This window comes from Eumetopias jubatus, unplaced genomic scaffold (assembly GCF_037043125.1).
Source record: "Eumetopias jubatus isolate StellerSeaLion01/CBP00866 unplaced genomic scaffold, mEumJub1_p1.0 scaffold_5, whole genome shotgun sequence".
Taxonomy (NCBI): Eukaryota; Metazoa; Chordata; class Mammalia; order Carnivora; family Otariidae; genus Eumetopias; species Eumetopias jubatus.
This window is the reverse complement of record NW_028274811.1, coordinates 85,830,378-85,850,548: the sequence shown is the minus strand read 5'-3', so window position 1 is coordinate 85,850,548 and position 20,171 is coordinate 85,830,378. Positions and strand designations below refer to the sequence as shown.

The 20,171-nt window shown below is 41.0% G+C and overlaps 1 protein-coding gene across 2 annotated transcripts in view; it reads right to left on the bottom strand.

The window, feature by feature from the left end:
• The window catches only part of MAN2A1 (mannosidase alpha class 2A member 1), a 166,141-nt gene that overhangs the window by 1,570 nt on the left and 144,400 nt on the right, over positions 1–20,171 (bottom strand). For both annotated transcript variants that reach the window (XM_028102691.2, XM_088023423.1), the window contains 3 exons: positions 18,314–18,447; positions 11,159–11,353; positions 992–1,102 (listed from right to left, as the gene is read on the bottom strand). In XM_028102691.2, the coding sequence (XP_027958492.1) occupies positions 992–1,102; positions 11,159–11,353; positions 18,314–18,447 (440 nt within the window). The remainder of the gene's footprint in view (positions 1–991; positions 1,103–11,158; positions 11,354–18,313; positions 18,448–20,171) is intronic.

The following is a 20,171-nucleotide window of genomic DNA, read 5'->3' as shown; positions in this document are numbered from 1 at the left end:
AAGCGTAAATATCATGAAAAACAAACCCAAAACTATCAGTGCTTTCTTCGCACCAATTCCACGGAGGGCATGATACGAGAAATGAAGAAGCTTATCTGCCTAAGTGGATTTTGACGCCCTGCCATATTGTCTTTTCTCTCCTTTTCAGATCCTATGCACATTCTAGTTTGTAGGGTTGGAACTGAATCACTTAAGTCTGATCTACAGGTTATCTGTGAGGTTTTGGAGAAGAGCTGGGTCAGCTGAGCTGCCCCGAGGGGCAGACCTGCCTGTGTGCCATTCAACTGTCTTCTCTGAGCACAACCTGCTCAGAGCCAGAGGCAGAAGGCTGGAGGTTCATTTCCTTCCAAGGAGAGCCTGAGGGAACTATGAGAAAGACCAGCTCGAAGAAGACAGAAAAACCAGGCAGCCGGCAGGTCAGTCTGAGGACCTGTTTGGCTGGCACGGTGTGGACTCCTATGCAAATCTGGCTTGATCAGGAGCTCTAGACCCTCATTTCCCCTGGGAAAACAACTGACTGGAGCTAAGTAAGGGTGCTTCGGGGCTGTGGTAAAACTCCCCGACTGGCCAGTGTCACCGCTTCCCTACCCCACCCCACCCCACCTTCAGTTATTATAAAACCTGCTTTCGCCCCTCTGAGACTTCACGGAACTAGATCCTACATAAGCATGTGTGAGAGAGGAGGGAATATGGGGCGGGGGGAGGGAAGAAGATGCTTTGTGGCTGGCAATGAAAGGCCTAAGAATGGAAGAGGATGTTGCCCTTACACGTGCCCATGTTCCAGACGTGCATTTTGATGCTGACAAGGAGAAGAGACTGAAGGTTGAAAAGTGCTTTCTTAAGATGGAGAGACTTGAGCTAATTACAGCAGCTGAGGGGAATGAGTCCGTGAAGAGGCAATGAAACAGTATCTTATTGTCAGAATGATTAGCAGAAAGCAAGGATTTCAAAGCACATGAAATCAATAAGCAAAAATCCCTTTTCAGCTCACCTTTCCCTGGGTTGTAGAACAAAGCAGCCCTGTGTCTCTGCTTGAGAAGCGGCAGTCAAACCCCTTTCTGTGGAGGATCAAGGCCGCCTCATCGGAATGCTTGCCATCCACCTGCAGATGAGCAGAGAGCGACAAGACGCCACAGCGACATTAAGGCAAATAGTGACACCACTGTATACTCCACTGTTTTAAAGTCAGCATCCCCAAACCAAAAATGCTCATTTTATTTAGCAGTGAAGCCAGGAAAATTCATTTCCCCTCCAGTCCCACGTTCACTGTCAGACCTGCTACATCCCCTCTACCTTCCCCACAAGGAGGCAGGTGACAATATGTTTTAAGTCACCTCATGCCCTGGTTTCTGGCACAGTCCCCGAGGACCTGGGTGTCCTTTTGTCTACATGTCACATACTGTATTATCAAAGTTTCTTCAAATAAAGCATTTATTTTTTTTAATTTAAATTCAATTACTTAACATATAATGTATTATTGGTTTTATGTCTAGGTAGAGGTCAGTGATTCATCAGTCTTACATAATACCCAGTGCTCATTACATCACGTGCCCTCCTAAATGTCCATCACCCAGTTGCCCCATTCCCGTAACCCCTCCCCTCCAGCAACCCTCAGTTTGTTTCCTATGATTAAGAGTCTCTTATGGTTTATCTCCCTCTCTGGTTTTGTCTTGTTTTACTTTTTCCTCCCTTCCCCTATGATCCTCTGTTTTGTTTCTTAAATTCCACATACGAGTGAGATCATATATAATTGTCTTTCTCTGATTGACTTATTTCGCTTAGCATAATATCCTCTAGTTCCATCCACTTCGTTGCAAAGGGGCAAATAAAGCATTTAATTTTTATTTATTTAGTTTTTAACATACATGTCAGCTGAATAAAGTGTACCTGAATTTAGTCCTTATCTGGTCATTGAATGATGTATCATCCATCTCAAAACTGAAACACACTTCTTTATTGAATGCTAATTTTTGCTAATTGCATTAACATTTTTAATCTTTAATGCACTGGTTCATTATTTTTATATAAAAGACATTTAAATTGAATTAGTTATGCTTATCACTTGCTAGGCCAACCACATTTATTAGCTTGATGTATCATTTAAATTCACATTACAGAAGCTATTCTTGTGCAGGCAAAGAGAAAAATACTAAACATGACAAGTCAGCTACAGGGATCAATATACACTTGCTTGCAGTAAAATTTCTTGCATCCATTTAAGTAAGGATGCCATGAGTGCTCTGAAAATTTTAAGTTACAATTCTCTTAATAAATTTTATGTTTCCTCAAGGGGGGAGACGCTTCTGATAATAAGCAAAATAAGAATCCTTGGACGAATTAAGAAAGGGACAGCTATTCAAAGGAGTTGAGTGTGCTCAGCACTGACCTGTGATGAAAATGATCCCTTTTTCTCCTCTGTGACCACAGATACGAATATGTCCAAGTTCTTAATCATCCTCACTGGGGGATATGATTTTTAAATGTGCCACAGAGACATCTTCTCTGAGGAGCTGCCAGTATTCTCACCACTGATTTGACTTTAATGTGCTTGAACAATTTAAAGCTGGCCTCACCTCAGATTCTTGGCTGGAATAACCTGTTTTATGATATTTCACACTGGTATTTTGCAGTGGTACTGCTAAGATTTTGAAGGGAGAGGAAAGAGTCATTTAAGGAATTCTGAGTCATCACAGGACCGACATGATAAACATAGCAAGTTTAAATCATATGACAACGTTTTCTAATAAAATTTCAAGGTGTTTCACACAGTCCCAAGATAGCATGAAAGGAGCACAGTAAAAAAAGAAAAAAAAATTCCTTCATTTATCACATACATAAGGTCTCCAGAAGAACAAGGATAAGTCTGTTGTGGGCTAAGTGTATAGGCTTAGAATAGTTACTGATTACTTAAGCATCAGTTTCTTTGTCTGTAAAATGGACCTAATGCAGGTTTCCCCTCTTCATGTGAGTCATGGTGTCTGTAAGACGTTGAAAATACTATGGTGGCTTAGCTTATAGGACAGAATGTGTTGGTGCAGAAGCTAGAGAAAATGGATCAGAACCTGGGCTGGGAGTCAGGCAGCTCGAGATCTAGATCCTAGCTCTGCAATTTCCTAGATGCTTTTAGCAAAACCTGGTTTTTCCTTTACCATAAAATGGAGATGAAATTCAATTGTGTAACAGAGACTCAGCCCAGTGTCTGCAGCAGAGGAAGCCCTTGGTACATTTTAGCTATTATTCTTTCTGTCATTGTAATCTATAAGTATTTGTGATTATTTTCCCAATAGCTCACTTAACTTTTTATTCATAAATTTTCTTGGTGACATTACAACTCTGTAGCTGAGGAATCAGAGACCCTCCAAACTATATGTCAACAATTATGCATCAAAATCATAACATAACAAAATCATGACCAAGTCCCAATTCAGATTCACTATTTACATGGTCTATTGATGAGGCTCTTTTAAAAGCACCTATCCTTATAACCTAAAGCATTTGGCCATTTTAACTCACTAGACCATCCTTACAAAACCACCAGACAGCAGGCTTTGTGAAAATTCCCACAACACATCTGCTCTTGAAATAATGAATGTGTGAGGCCTTTACCAGACTGGAGGTGATAATAAAAAAAAAAAAAAAAGGAAGCATCTTTGGAATTTTGCCATTAGTTTTACAAGAGATTTAAACAATACAAAAGTAGAACTTGAAGTCATAAAGAGTAATTTTCACTGATGGAAAAAAGTTACACTTTCTCTAAAAACCAAAACTACATTGCTTTCGTAAGGACCAGAACACCAACTGAAATAGCAATCATCTTGTCCAAGTTTTTAAAAATTAAATATTCATGAAAGTATCAGTTTTCAAGCAAAAATACCTGAGGCGAAGCAGCAGTTTTTCAGTTTCAAAGTCTGTCTCGTCATTTTATTTCTGAGAAAACTGTTTTTCAAAGTACGGAAACTGAATTTAACTTGAATATGCATGCAAGAAAACAGATACCTTCACAAAAAAGATGCTGTTCACTCGAGGAGAGTAAACACTCTGAAAGATCTGTTTTTATATTAATTAATGTGTGAGTACTCTCCGGACCTCAGGAAAAAAAAAAAAAAAAAGGGAAGGGGATAGGGAAGAACATTTACCAAGTTTGAAACTGCACCACAGGTGAGCTTCAAATCAAGTGTCTCTGTATACAGCTCAGATCACATTTGAGGCTGAATCCCCTCAGGAAGGCTTGGGTATTCCAAAGCCACTCAGAGAATCCACTACAGAACTTGTTTCCAGGGGATAAAGCAACCTGTGGCTCTGTGGCTAAGCAGGGCCCGGAAGTTTCTCTGGCAACGGGGCACGGGGGGATGGAAGATGGTGCGGCCGGCAGAATGAAGCCATCAAGGCTAGAAAAAGCTGGATCGGGAGCAAGACACACGAACCAGTCCTGTGTCTGCAGATACTCCTTTAACCTCTCAGAACTCACAAAACTCAGGAGATTCGTGAAGCGCCCCTTTGAGGATCAAGTCCCAACCATAATGACAGTAACAGCAATCGCAGCTAACACTTTTTGAGCACTTGCCGTGTGTGGGACCCTGTACAGAATACTTTTCACGGAAGAACTCAATTCATCTCATAACAGCCTTTGAAATGGTGGAGGTGGTATACAAGTTTGTATTATTATATTTAAGTGCATGTGAACACTGCAGTCATGAAGCATGCCCTCTCATAGTCAACTAGCAATTATCACTGACTGACCCTACATTAGTCCTTCACGATCTTTCCCACAGATGGCGGGTGGGTCCTTCTAAGGGACTGAGTGGTCAAGAGAAAAACAGGCAGAGTATTCCCTAACATCTTCAGCACTCTCACGCCCCTTTGTTCCCATACAAGAGGAGTGTAAGGTTCTGGACCGGGATCTGGAGTCAGACATGCTGGGGTGCGCCTCTCAGCACACCGTTCACTGGCTGCATGACCTGGGAAAGCTACCGAACATCTTTAGGTCAGCTGGTTTCCTCTTCTGTAACAGGGGGGCACAATATTGCCTACCTTCCCAGTACTGCTGGGAGAGCTAAACAAGGTTCTTTACAAAGAAAACACTCAGCTTAATGCCTGGCACACAGACAATTTTAGGCATCCTATTAATTTTTCAAAAAATATATACGGAATATAAGTCAAGGAGACATCGAGATTTACTTTGGGAATAAAATTCAACCTCCAATTTATATAAAAAAAAGGTGCCTATATTTTTATTTCATTGAACTCTCACCATTGAGAACCTTCATCCGTCACGCACTCAGTGCTTAGTACATGCCAGATACTGTTCTAAGTGCTCTACAAACGTTAACTCATTTGATCCCTAGAACATCTCTGAGGTGGGTCCTGTTATCATGGCCATTTGCGAATGAGGCAAATGGGAGAATGAGGGGCTGTGCATTAAGCGAACCGGCCGGTAAGCGCAGGTGATGTGCTCAAACGAAGGCAGCGGGACTCCAAAGTGCTCTACCAGCTTCGCCCTCCTGCCTCCGCGCTAGCTATGGACTGGTGCCCAAGGATACCCGCTAGGAGGGAAAAGAGAAAGATCACTTTTAATGTGACAGAAGAAAAGGCTATAACCTGAAGGAGCTCACTCTCTGATCTGAGGTTAGAAAAAGGGAGTATTTAATCCGAGGTTCCAACAGCCCTAAAACCACGACTTATCAAAACATACATCAGTTGAGAAAGGAAGGCGTGGACACTGTCATTTCCACCCACCCACGCCATTTGAAATGGGATTTAAGGCCATTCTGAACATCATACGCGCACACGGCAGTGTCTCATAAGCAGAGCAGCAGGCAAGTTTCCCTCCATCGGAGTGGGAGAGAAGCCAGAGAGAGCTGTGCCGGCCCCGCCTCACACCACAAGAAGTTTGCCTAGCGCATCAACAGATAAGCACACTCCTGGAAACTGCAGTCAACGTTATGTGTGCACCCTTTTTTTCTGTGGAAGAGAGAAGCCATAACTTTGACGAGATTCCCTAAGAGAAATGTGTCTCCACCCTCCTCAAAGAACGTCTAAGGTCCATACAGATTAAGGCATGGCTAAACAGCTGGTGGAGAAGTTTCTCCAACCTGCCCAGACTCCTTGAAAATGCCTACCGACATCCATCTCTCCCTGTATTCTAGGCAAGTGGAAAGGTGAGAAAACTGCACACTGCATTTTAAGTCCTGAGATAGGAAGTAACCAGTAGGAATTCATTTTCCAGGGCATTTATTAAAATGTCTAATAACAGTTATCCTGTTTTGATCAACAAGATGACAGAAAGAACAGGGAAGGTGAAGGGCTGTTCTTAGATATGTACAACGAGGAAATTTTCTCCACAATTTTCACCTTTCCAGAAGCTAGGGAGATTAATAAAGCACCGATCAATTCTTATAAGAAAGGCAAAATGAAGTAAAAACCTTAAACTGCCTCTTACAAGAAAAGGGGGCGGTGTAAACAAGCGGAGAGAGAAAATCTTATTCGGTAAGTGGTGCTGATGTTGAAATGATTATTTAACTATTTGCAAGAAATGGTTAAGCAGAAATCAGAATAAAATGTCACAGAGATAAAGCTAAATGTAATACACAGAGAGGTAGATATAAGATACATATCTATAAATGAATTAAATAAAAATACATCTGAACATAAAAGAGGCGGAAATAATCTGGGAGGAAAGAAAAAGGTCAAACAACGTATCACTGTGCAAAACATCAAGGCAGCATGGCTCCATGAAGCCTAATTAAATGGCTTAATCAAATTCCTTCTGGTCCCTGGAATGTCCACATTCCAGGCTGAAGCTATCTCTCCAGCCTACAGAACCCCGACCGATGATCCGTGCCCCCGTGAGATTCCCCCAACATCCTCTCTACCAAGACTCCCTTCCCCCCTAATCAATACCCTTTTCCTGAGGATGGCATGGTTTTCCTGTTCCCGACCACTTCACTGGTGCTCCAATTCCCCACCTTTCAAGCCTTTACAGAATCTTCTTTTTAGTATCTCAAGCTTCTGACAGTACAAGAAAAGGAGATGATAAAGAGAAGAGAGGGGGGCCGAGCCTCCAGGAGGAGAAGGCTGACAGTTCACTGCTAGACGGGACTGCACTGGCGCACTCGGCCATGATGCGAGGCAGGGTTTAAGAGATGTCTGTTCCCATTGTCCTCTGACTGCAACTAGATGGCATGCAATCAGTTTTTTCCAAAAACACATAAAAATAAGAGTAACATATGCTTATATAAAACCATAAACTCATCTACCAATATAGAATAATTCCTGAAAAACTGGACTCCGAGGAACAGATTTAGTAACTCTTAAGAAGTCAAACACCACCCTCCAAGGCCCTGTACAGCACCCAGATTCAGAAAACCTGCATGTGGGTCCTAATTCTGCCATGTACCGCTGTGTAACTGTATCTTAGTCATTTAACTTCTAACTTTTACTTTCCCAATTTAGTAAATGGAGATAACAGTAATGTCTAGAATCATGAGAGTTTTTAAAAATTACTAATTCTTAAGTTGCCCCACCCCAGACCTAGGGAATCAGAATCTCAGAGATGGGGAAATTTGTAAAAGTCTTCTCTATTTCAAAATCTCCCCGGTGTGATCTGGACACACAGACTCTGAGGGCTGGTAGTTGGAAATGCTGCAGCACCTTGGTGGGTCAGCAACACCTCCAACCCTACCGTGCCTCTCTCACTGTTGCTCGAGTCCATAACCTCTTTCTTCCTGAGGAGTCAGGCTGCCCAAGTGAGGTTTAGAACTTGAGGAACCTTCAGACGGTGACCTGGGAGCTGGGCAAGCAGGGGCCTCCTCCATCTCGCTGCTGATGAGGGGGTGAGGCAGGAACAAAAATGTGCCTCCATCGTGTCAAGGTGGTTCTCAGACACATTTCTTGTGGGAGGTGGTAGTTAGGAAAATGCTTACTTACATACAGGCCAATGGAGACCTCTGGTCTTGCTTGGAAGCCGAGAACTATGTTCACATTATTTCAATGGGAAAAATGCTTTGCAACCTCCAAAGGAACAATTCATTATTATAAGTTTGGAGCTGCCAGCACACAAAAATAGGAATACAGTCCAAAATGTTGAGGTCTGGTTTCTGGATTTCTTCCAAGTGATTTTTGTCTTCTTCTAGTGTAACCATGAAATTACACTTGACACCTTTTTAAGTACCAAGCTTTCTTTGATTCAATACCTACATCAGCTTCTTTCAATGATTATTTTCCTATTATCAGAGGTTAAGGGACAGAAAGCAATTCTTTAAAGAAGTGATTTTGAATGGACAAATCAATCCCCTTGGATTACTGGTGAGCTTTTAAACAATTGTTAGAAATATGTGCTAAGAGTCAAAGACTAACACAGGAACCGGCACTGATTGATAGGATAACGTAAAACAGCCCCAAATAATACCAAGTTCTGATCATGTGCCAGTGTGCTAGTTATGGTTACACATTAATATTTCAGTCTTTATTCTTCCTGGTCAAATTGTTAAATTGCTTTCTATTTCCTCTGCTAAAACTCTAGTTTGCACCTGAGCTGGCAAGTACCGTGCACCATCAGGGTGACAATGTATGTTTACAAAGCACTTCTGTTTCCAAAGGGCTTTCACAGCATCAGTTTATGTGTTGCTCACAACAGACCTGCAGCAGGCAGATCTGATAGCAGCCCCATTTTATAATGGGCAGCTGAGTTGGCACTCGGCCAGCCATCAGGGAGTGGAGGTGGGCCACCTGTTGAAGGGTGTGAGGAACAAGGGAAAGCCAAGCGGACATAGTGAGTGGAGGCCAGACCACACGGAGCCAAATTCTTCAGAGTCTGAACCAACTGAATAGCAATGGGATTTTTAATCTGGGAAGTGATGAGAACTGGATGACAGGAAGGCAGGCAATAAGCAGGAAGCAGGTAACCACAGAAAAGAGGTGATCTGGAGAACAAGTGTCGGCCCTGGATTATAGAGGGGAAACCCTACAGTCATTGACTCCAGACAACTGGGTCTGCTTCCAGAAAACAATCATGGGAAAGAGTCATCTAGAAACGAGGCTAAGGAACAGTGGCCACTGTGTGCCCCAGAAGCCCTCAGATCCTTAGGTTGCTGATGTCCTCTACCATCCACGCTCAGAGGCGGCAACGTGAGGCTCGGAGTCTTTAGTACCCCCTACTCTATCCCCTCCTTCCCTTTGGCTTATGAATTGATGAGAGGAAAAACTCAGGAAGGCTATCCATCGCTGGTGTGTTCTTTCCATGAGTCAAAAAAGTTGACCCACAAAAGACTAGCAGAATCCTAGAAAGAGAGCTCATGAGATTCGCTCAACCAGCAAATTGTTGCTGAGCCCCTTCTATGTGCAAGCACTCTTCTAGGCAACAGGATGCAGCAAGGAATGAAAGAAAAGGCCAGCTCACATGAAGCTTCTATTTTCACAGCACCCACGTTTAGGCCTTTCTACTTGCTTGTAACTCTTCCTGGACCATTCTACCCCCAGAAATCTGCATGAGTCACTTACTCTCTAACCTCCTTCAGATTTTTACTCCATTAACACCCTTTCTGCAAGGTCCTCTTCCAACCACACAATGCAAACTCGCATCACCTTCCAGAACCTTCCCTCCTATTTTCCCTCCCTAACACTTAGCACCATCTAACACATTATATGTTTCTCTTATTTTTTCTTCTTTATTTTTCTCCTCCCACCAGAATCCATGCTTCAGAAAGGCAGGGGTGATGGTCTGGTTTGCTCACGACAGTATCCCCAGTGCCTTTAGCTGTAACTGGCACGTAGTGGCATGAAATAAATCCTGTAGGTTCGTTCACATGATCAAACAAGCCTTTTGACACATGCAGATATACACAGGCCTCCTGTGTTCACCTGTACTCATTATCACAAGCCGCATGGATATCCCCACATAGTCAGGCCTAAGTTCCTTCTCTTGGTCATAGAGTTTTAAAAGCCCTATATGTTCAAATTTGCAAGCATTTATCCTTACTTTACTTGGTTTGCTTTAGTTCTTTGTGCTTAAACGAAACGTTTTTCTCTTCTTATGTGGTCTTCAAACATGAGCATTCTCTTCTTTTCATACTCAGGCCATTTATTACATTCCCTGCAGAATCCCTAAGCACTTAAGACTATTTCTAGCTATGCATATGTCAATTCACAATATCAAAACAGCTCTACAAAAGATAAAAATGTCAAATGTCTATTTTTTATTCTTTTCAAATGCAATCTCTGACTTTAAAAGTAGGCATACATGTAAACAAAAGCAGTCTAACTGAATTAAAATTCCAAATCTAATCAAACCTTCCCCTCTCTTCCTCTAGTGTATCCTTAGATGTCTCTAAATAGTTGGTTTCTCAATGCAAACGTCTGAGTTGCAGTGATTTTCAAGAGAAAGATAGGAATGTACAAGGCCTCTGATACAGAAATAATTAAATGCTATGCTTCTTAATTCTCTAACGCCTCAAGATACACTGGCTAACAAGGAGAAATGAATGGAAAATGCCAGAAAAGCTGATCTTATGGCCTGTTCTCCCACCTACTACAATGTGACCCCAGGGCCAGTTTTTGCTTTCTTATCTGTACAAAGATAATATACCCTGACCTTGGCACCACACAGAACTTTTCTGGGAATAACATAAATTAGTAAGTGGGATACGCTCTAAACTACACAGCAACAGTCAAATGAAAGGTAGAATGATTTTGCCTAAAGGCCAAGTCCTCTTAACGGCTCCCTGAAGCACAGTAAAACCCACAGTACAGTTGACCCTTGAACTGTGCAGGGGGTTAGGGGCGACGATCCTCCCCCCCACCGGAGTCAAAAATCCGAATGACTCTGACTCTCCAAAACATAACTACTAAATAGCCTACTCTTGATTGGAAGCCTTACTGGTAACATGAACAGTTGATCAGCACATATTTTGTATGTTATATGTATGTTACACTGTATTCTTATAATAAAGGAAGCTAGAGAAAAGACGATGTTAAGAAAATCATAAGGAAAATATATTTTCAGTCCTGTGGTGTGTTTATGGGAAACAATCTGTGTAAGTGGACCAGTGCAATTCCAGCTCATGCTGTTCAAGGGTCAGCTGCAGTTCTTTCTGCTTCTCATCCCCTTATATCAAATACATTACAAAAAAGTAATTCTTTATAGATACATTTTGGGATATACCTTTGACTGTATTGTCCTCAGATTAACAAGATGAATGTCACAAGGCAAAGATGACAGTAACGGAGAGAATTCACCTAGCAGCTGAAGGGTGGGCACGGGGATCTTTTCTGTCATTGTAAAGACAGGATGATTCAGGAAAGAGGAAGTTATGTGGCTAACGAGAGAAGGATAACTGACCGACTTCTTTTCTTCTTCCTAGCAAGAAAAAACAGAAATGCTTAAAAGTTATATATATGCAGTTTTTACAATATTAATGGAATTACCTGACAGGGCTTAAAGAGAAAAGAAATATAAACATAAACAAATATTTTAATTTTATTATGTTTTGTAAATAACAGTCTTAGCCAACACAGAGATTACCAAGTCCATTTATAAGCAATACAAGAAAATGAACAGTGTCCACCTAACTCATGTTTAGAAAGATCTTTTTTCCATTGCTTTAGTATTAAAAATCCTGACAACATTTTCCAAAAAACATTTTAGGACAAGGTATAACATTTTATGGAAACTCCTTCTCAACCTGCAACAAAATTCTTAAATAGATGGGTTGGGATATTCACACATCTTGCACATCATCAAATGTGATCTCTTCTCCCTCAGGTTTTACCCACCATATCCTCATGGTTTCATTTATACACTCAACTAGACCATAACATCTTGTAGTGATCTGAAGCTATGCTCGATACATGTTACCCAATGACAGGATTTTTTGGGAAAAAACTCTCAAAATAAATAAGGTTTTTAAAATAACACAGGGCGTATACCTAGATCATCTGTTAAATTTGGTAAATCACTACCACTGAACTGAAACTGTTAAATTATGTTATGCAATAGTTAGTACATATTTACCTAGTACACAATTATTTAGTAGAATTTAAAAGCACTTTAGTCATTGCTATGGTATATACTTAAAGACAAGTGGTTCGGCATGTTCAAACATTAAATAAGTCTGCCAGGGCTGGGGATAGGCATATGGTAGATGATACACTCAATTAATTAAATCGATGACTAAGTAGAATCTTAACCAATAATGCCTAAGGTATAAGAGCACACATAGAAAAACAATAAGAAGAGAAAGTAATTTATGTAGAAAGGTTTTTTCATCAACAGTGACATGTGCAACAAATTTAATTTTGTATCTTATTTTTAAACTGTCCATTTTACTGATATCCTCTGATTTTGCATCCTTTTTGCAATACAGGGCTCAAATAAAAGGCTTGGCTACTTATCTGGCTGAAAAGATAGGATTTATAGGAGATACGGGGCTTAAAATTCGGAATGTCAGATTAGCACTGAACAGAGGGTATTGAGCAAAGAGTGGCAAGCATCTTGCCAGCAGCGAACTGTAGATGTCATTACAATTCAGACTATGGAGAGAGAAAAAAATTAAAGGCAGTAGAGGGACACTGCATATTAAGATACTGACTGATACAAGGTCTAAAAGACTTGTAAAAAAAATATGCACCCATCCCACACTCTTTTTTTAAAAGAAAGATTACATAAAGCATATATAATAATATTCACCAAACAATACTGAAATTTAATGCATGTTGTTGAATACTGAGGGAACAGTTTTAACTGGAAACTTTAAATGTACTCCAAGATCAAAGGACTTCATAATCTAGGTCAGGATTGCTGACAAAATCACTTTTCAGTAATAAAAGATAAAAGATCCCAACAGAAAAGAAGACACCTGCCGTATCAGAATCAGAAGGCATTAAGTCCATTCTAGGTCAAGTAACATTCAGAAAAAGCTCTCTGGCTTTGTTCTATGCTCTTGGAGGAATCCCTAGACACTTCAGTGAATAGGTGGGATACTTCTTGATGGATTATGTATACCTTTCAAACAGTAATGTGCATATACTCTTCCTCCCAACCACACCAGTTCCCTTGACTCTCAGTGCCCCCCATCCCCAACCTACCATACATAAAAATGGCTTGGGGAGCTTTAAACATAGATCCCCGAACCCTAACCCAAATCTACTTAATCAGAACTTCCAGGGGGGAGCCCTAGGAAGCCAAAGCTTAACAGCCCCCAGAGTGAATCTCAAATCTCCGTCACTCTGACACAGCTCTGTGGACACGTGCTGGGAATCATCACCCCAGACACCCTCCCAACCTTGTAGAAGAAACCACTGCCTTTGGAATCAAATGTCTGAGTCTCATCCTTTAACTAGTTTTGAATTAAGAAAATGATTCAGACTCAGAAACATGTTAATGATAAGTCTCGTCAAAGGAAACAATGTCATGACTGTAAGTGCTTCGAGAATTCAAGAACTGTGCCATTTATTGTCCCAAGTAGGGTAAGGAAGAGAAGTTTAGGGAAGATTTGTGGTTCAGAGCTATAAAAGCACCACAAACAAATAACGCTGCTGGAAGCTGGCCAGGCAGGGTGGGACAAAATCTCACAGAAGGTTCCACAATTCACGCACTTTCTTAAATGTTTACAGCAATGAGGGGCTCGACAAGATATTTAGCTGGTGAATTATCACTTTTTGATTAATCTCCTGGAAAGGTAATCTTTTAACTGTAACCTTTATGATAAACCCAAAGTTTATAACACATGTTTGCTATAGGAAATTTTAAGCTGTAAATGAATTCCCCAGCTTGCAGTAACTAATATACTACTGTAAACATTATTTGGTTCCTTGTGGGTTGGAAAGCTTCAAGCTGTTCAGATCTAGCTTTCTCCTTGCAGCCTGTATGAAATTATAAAGAGTTTCTAGCACATTCTGATCCAAACCACACGAAGTTGAGATCTCCATTGGGTTCCAGCCCTTATTTTATAAGTCAGAACTTCCTGCTAGGCTCCATGGTGTTCTTCATGAAGCCCATTTAAGTTATCTGATCCCTAAACATCAAAGGTTTCCATCCATCTACATCAAAACTTGCTAAATAAATTATCTAAGACAATAAGAGATGATATTTTGAGTTACTTTGGCTTATTCAGTCAGTATGACCTGATACATGGTGGGAACCTGATAAATGTTTTTCTGAACTTAATCTATCAACAAGTAAATGTAATATAAATAAAGGAGAGAAAAATACAGTAGGGGAAAGGATGCGGTAAAAAGAGACAAAAGAAATAATGAATGAAAATATAATGAATCATAAGATACAGAAATATATCTTATTTAGTGCAGAGGTGAAGCCTGGTGATCTGTGAGCTAAATTTGCCTATAGATAGGTTTTGGTAGGTCTGCATGGTATTAAAAAGTTGTCTGTTTTTTGGCCAACTCTCAAAAAAAGAAAAAAAATCCAGGAGATTTCATACTGAAATTGTCAACAACAACAACAAAACTCCCCAAAACAGGTAACTTTTTTTTTTAAAACCCAAAACACTGGAAACCCAAGTCACCCTGGGCCCCCATATTCCCTCAAGTGCAGCTGAGTTGTAGCTCCTTGGTGGGACGTGTCCTCACTCATCACAGAGCTGGGGTCACCTCACTTAAGCATTTGCCCTTAAACGTGACCAACCTCCCTCATGCCATCACTTTTCTGAGCCCTGTAAGCATTTGAGCTTTTCATCCGATCTCTCCTAGCTCCTTTTCCTGACATGTAAAGAACTGGTATCCACAGGTAAAATGACACAACTGTAATACCTGAACACTTCCCAGCACTCCTAATTCCTGGTTCAATGCCCGCTACCTATAGCAGTCTTCAGCAGGAAGGGATACGGAGTAAGCATCAAAGAAAGAAAACCTAAAGGGTCAATGCTAAAGAGACAATTCCCACTTTCCACTTCCGTTGGTCATTACACATGGATGAAAGTCTACCTCACATAGCTACAGTAACCCACTGGGCATCTGCACATCTCACAGCGATCATCATTCCAGTCCTTGTTCTCACTGCCTCTCTGCGGAACACTCACGAACAGGATTCGGTTCCACTTAGTCACCCAGATCATTCCTCCCAGTGGCTCTGGCAGGCTGAAGACTTTCCACTAAAATGCCTTCCTGTACAGAGACTGTCTCCTCACCACGGTTCCTACCATCGACATTTTAAACATGAGAGTCTGAGTTGAAAATAAAAACACTTTCTGTAAAGTTTAAGTTATAGGAGATGGAACATTCCTTAATCAAATGTCTTTTTAATCAATTGCACTAGAAATTAAAATGTATTTTCTCTTCTCTAGTTCATTTTTTATTTAAAAGAAACTATTGATTTAAGTCCAAGAATCTATAGTTGAGCAAAAAGAAAAATTTAACCAACATAGGATTATGAAAACATTGGATCAAATTTCAATCAATTACTATCCAAGGAGTTTTGAAAGGGAATAAACAAATTACTTCACTTCTAAGTGAAAGCTTTATAGATCTGACATGAAAATGCTTATTGCCAGAGTTAACAGAAGCTTTGCAAATTAGTGTCTATATAGAGAGAAAAAAAAATCATAAAAGCCAGCGACATTTTCGGGAGGAGAAAAAGATAGTAGCTGCCAGCACTCAGACAATGATTTTCCTGTGCAGTTTTAGTCCTCAAATTAAGCTATCTTGTCAGTAATTGATTTAAACCATGAGTCCCAAGAACTGGTTTAAATCTTGACATCTAAAAATGGATATTAAAGTCTTTTTTCCTAAAAGATTCTAGATACTGAAAGAATTCTTGGCTTTAATGAGCTGTTGCCATTTCATTCAATCAACTAGTGTTTTATTTATAGAATAGCTACCACAGGCAAGGAGCCCTGTGGGGTACATGAAAACGAAGCAGGCAAGTCCCTGGAATGGAGCAGGGGAAGAGAACATGCCGAGTACGACAAGGCAGTAAAGCAGGGGCTGGGATAAATGCAGTGGCACAACGCACTATTACAGCTCCACTCACTTATGCATTTGTGCATTCATTCATGCAACACATATCGGGTGCTTCCTCTGCTAGGAACAATTCTAGAAGCAGAGGAACATGGCCCCCACTCTCATGAAGTTATGGTCCAAAAGAGGAGAGAGACAATGATCAAATATAATTTATGCATGGAGGACAGATGCGCAATTCTGAGGAGACACTGAGGATGGTGATCTGGCCTGGTCAAGAAAAAGCAGTTGACCAAGGCAGCTTTGACCTGAACTGTTATGAAGAGTTCCCGGGGCAGAGAATGAAAACTCAAATGCAAAGGTACTGTGGGCCCCAGGTGCGTGGGGAGTACTTGGGACTGAAAGAAAACCAGTGGGCCTAGAGCAGAAATAACGCGAGTCCTGCTAGATGAAGCTGGGGGACAGGCAGGGCCCAGATCATGAGGGGCTCTTCAGGCCACGGGAAGGATTTTGGCTTTTATTAGGAGAGCAATGAGAAGACATCTGAGGGTTAAGAAGGGGGCAGTGAGGTCAGACTGAATTTTGAAAAGACGAATCACTTTGCTTACTTGACTGAGACCAAATATGGCAGGAAAAGAAGAGCAGAATGATTCAGGAAACACATGATGTTTGTTTAGATGACGGTGGTCGAAATAAGCGAGTTTATAGATTTGAAATATTTAGGCAATAAGATAGCCAAGCACTGGGGACCACTGTTTGAAGAAAGGGGCAGGCAAAGGAGAAGTATCAACGAGAGATGACTCCTATGTGTGTGGTTCTGGATGGAAGGTGGTGCTAGTCCCCGAGAGAGCAAACACTGGAAAAGAGCAGGTCTGGGGGGAAGGGAAGAGAGATCATGAGAGGGATCATGGATATGTCGGGTCTGAATAGCAGGACGCAGCAAGGTAGATGGGTCTGCAGGTAAGAGGTGAAATGTCATCTGCATAGCGGTGGTCACCAAAGCCACGGGAGTAGGAGACATTGAAGAGGGAGAACATATAAAATGAGAAAAGGAGAAGGCGTGGGGCCAACCCTTGAGGACTCTGACATTTAATGGCTTAATTAATAACCATTGGAGAGATAAAGAACCACTTGAGAGGTAGGAGGAAAACCAAATGAGCACGGCACCACGGAAGCCCTGACTAGACTGTCTTCTAAGAAGTGACGTGGTCAGTGTCAAATGCTGCTGCAAGGTGAAGTAAGACGGTGGATCTCGTGACACTGGCAAGGCTGTGTGTGTGTGTGTGTGTGTGTGTGGATGGAGGAGCTAAAGCAAAGCTGAAATGAGTTGAGTGTGACATGGAAGCAATGAAATAAACCCATCTCCCAAACCGGCTCAACTGGGTGTGGAAGACAGGACAGGAGAGCAGGGCAAATGGAAATGAGTCTGCGTGGACGTTGTTTTTGGTTTTTATTTTTAATGGGAGAAAATGAAGAGTGTCTAAAAGCCTTCAGAAAGGGTTTCCTAGGGGAATGTCAGCTCTGAAGGGCAGGGAGAGAGAAGGAGGATGATCATGCTGAGATCATGCTGAGGAGGGCGCCGGGGTATGTTGCAAGGACAAGCGGAGGTACTGGCCTGGGAGGAAAGGAAGGTAAAAATGTCTCTACCGCAACATGAGGGAAGAAGGAAAGGGTGGGAGGAGATGGTTGATACCTAGAACCGAGAGCCCTGTCAGATGTGAAGTCGATGGTGAGGTCACCAGCTAAAAAGAGTAGAAAACATCTGAAATGGGTCAGTGAAGAAAGAAGGAGAGCAGAGTGAGGGAAAAAAAGGCTGTGTAGAGATCATCTGCGGTGGGAGATCAGTAAAGCATGGAGGACTGTGATGATGACTTTTGTGTAGCCTTGAAGAGGCGTATTGTCATGTTGGTTTACATCCAACTGAGCTTGAGCCAGATTTTTTAATGGAATGCTGGGGTTTTGTTTTGAGAAATCAAAACTGAGCAAGAAGATAGACAAGTAAATCCATTTTCAATTGAGGAGTCTAAGACTAGAATAAGCACACTAAGGTTTCCAATAAATTTTACTAATCAAACTTAATCTCCTAAGTATGTGGTTAAGTTCTATTCTTAAATTCAACTCTTATTTTCTTTCAAAATAATTTCAGAAAATCTCACCCAAACTGATTCCTTAACATTATTTTACATCTACATAATAAGCAAAAATAAAAAATAAGATGACCTAAATGCAAATCTGACATATGTGTAACTGAAGTTCTCTTTTTTGTCAATATAGGCTACACCTATTATAAAGATATCTCAATCCTGGGAACTGTAAATCATAAAAAAAGTGGACATTCATAATTTCAAATTTTGGGTGGCAAAGAACAATCAACGTAAGAACGTATGAGTTATTTTTTTTTTCCTACCATATTCACAACACTTCTTTTTTCCAGTAGTATTCGAAATAAATTAGCTGTAACCTTGTTATCATGGACACCTTGCTCAAGGCCGCGATTATCATCTTGCATGAGTCTTCGATCCATGATAACTTCAATCTGACCTAACAAACAAACAAACAAACTGGCCAGAGTTATTTAATACAAACCCAGTGAGAATCACATAAGTTTAGGCACAGTCCTGATTTAAGCCAAGGAGACAGATCCATACAGCCCAAAGTACCAAGGGCTTTCTCAAAACAGCTAGTACAAATGCAAAAAACAGGACTGTATTTCCATTCTTCTTCATTAATGTCTGGTAAAATCTGGTAAGAAATTTAAAAATGAGACAGATCAAAACTTAAGTGAAATTTAAAAAGAATTAATCTGAAGAGTAAATTATGTCCTCTAAAATTTTTAGTGGTAGCATCTGGAATTTAAAAACATTTACGAGGTTCATTAGGAAACATACATCACACATGGAGTAACAAGGCAAATACAGAGGTGTAGAATCTAAAAAGGATTTGAAAGACAGTTTAGGTTACTTGATATCTGGTGATTCTCTGAAGAAACCCCAGGATTTGGAGACTCCCAGCACGTACCCCCTTCCCTCCCTGGTATTAGGTTAGTGGCATCAACTATCCTCTCTCCTCCAGTTCAAGAAGAGGTCATATTCGGTTCCTTCACTGGCTGTACAATAATTCCACACCTCCTCTAGTTTAAGTTGTAAGCTAAGAGTTAGGCTATGAGAATACAAACTAAAAAAACCCTATCTAAAACAAAGCAAAAAACCACCCAGAGCCACAGTCATATATTTACACTAAAAAAAAACTAGTCATACGTACTTAAAAATATATGCATATTCATCCATCCACTCATTCACATTTGTTATAGTACTAAATGCTCTTTTGGCATAAAAGAGCAATACATAAAATATTTTAATAACTATTATTTTTACATAGTCAATCCAACTCTGTTTAGTTCTTTCTTCTCAGTTTAGGTACCCAGTACATAAAACTGCCAGTGATGGTCAGAATTTTCGTTGTTACTACCTCCAAATTTATTTTAGAACACAACTGTCTAGAATGTGCTCCTCAGGCACTGGGACGAACTGGCCATCTAGAGCTTGATCACGTCACACCCAAATGAGTACATCAATCTCTTGGCAATTTCTCTCTTCTCCCTGCCTCCAAATGTTAGCCCTCATAACATGTGACACTCAGTAAATCTGGGCTGTACTCAAATTGTTCTTCTGTTTGTAGGTACTCAAATGCTAGGGTGCTTGGCTGTCTGTAGCAGGGGCACCTGGGCCAGGTGTGACTCTTGAGCCCCCCACTTTTAAACCTTGCCTTAAATTCTCAAAGCTGGGTCCTTAAATAGGGAACTAGACATTAGGACTGGAGCAATCATGGACTAGACAGTTATGCCACTTCCCTTGATAAAGGCAAGCTGAGAAATAAAGCTCCTCTGCCCCTAAACCACATTTAGGAATTTTATGTGAAGTTGTCCAATCTATAAATAGTTGACTTAATTTTTTAAAAATCAAAACATATGGAGTGCCTGGGTGGCTCAGTTGTTAAGTGGCTGCCTTCGGCTCAGGTCATGGTCCCAGGGTCCTGGGATCGAGCCCCGCATTGGGCTCCCTGCTCCACGGGAAGCCTGCTTCTCCCTCTGCCTACCACTCCCCCTGCTTGTGTTCCCTCTCTCGCTGTGTCTCTGTCAAATAAATAAATCTTAAAAAAAAAAAGGAAAAAAATTAATCTGTGTTTATGATTTCTCTCTCCATCTTGTTCTATCTTTTGGAATCCTTAAAGTTGTGTCTGTCACCTCTTTATCTGCCTAGCTGTAT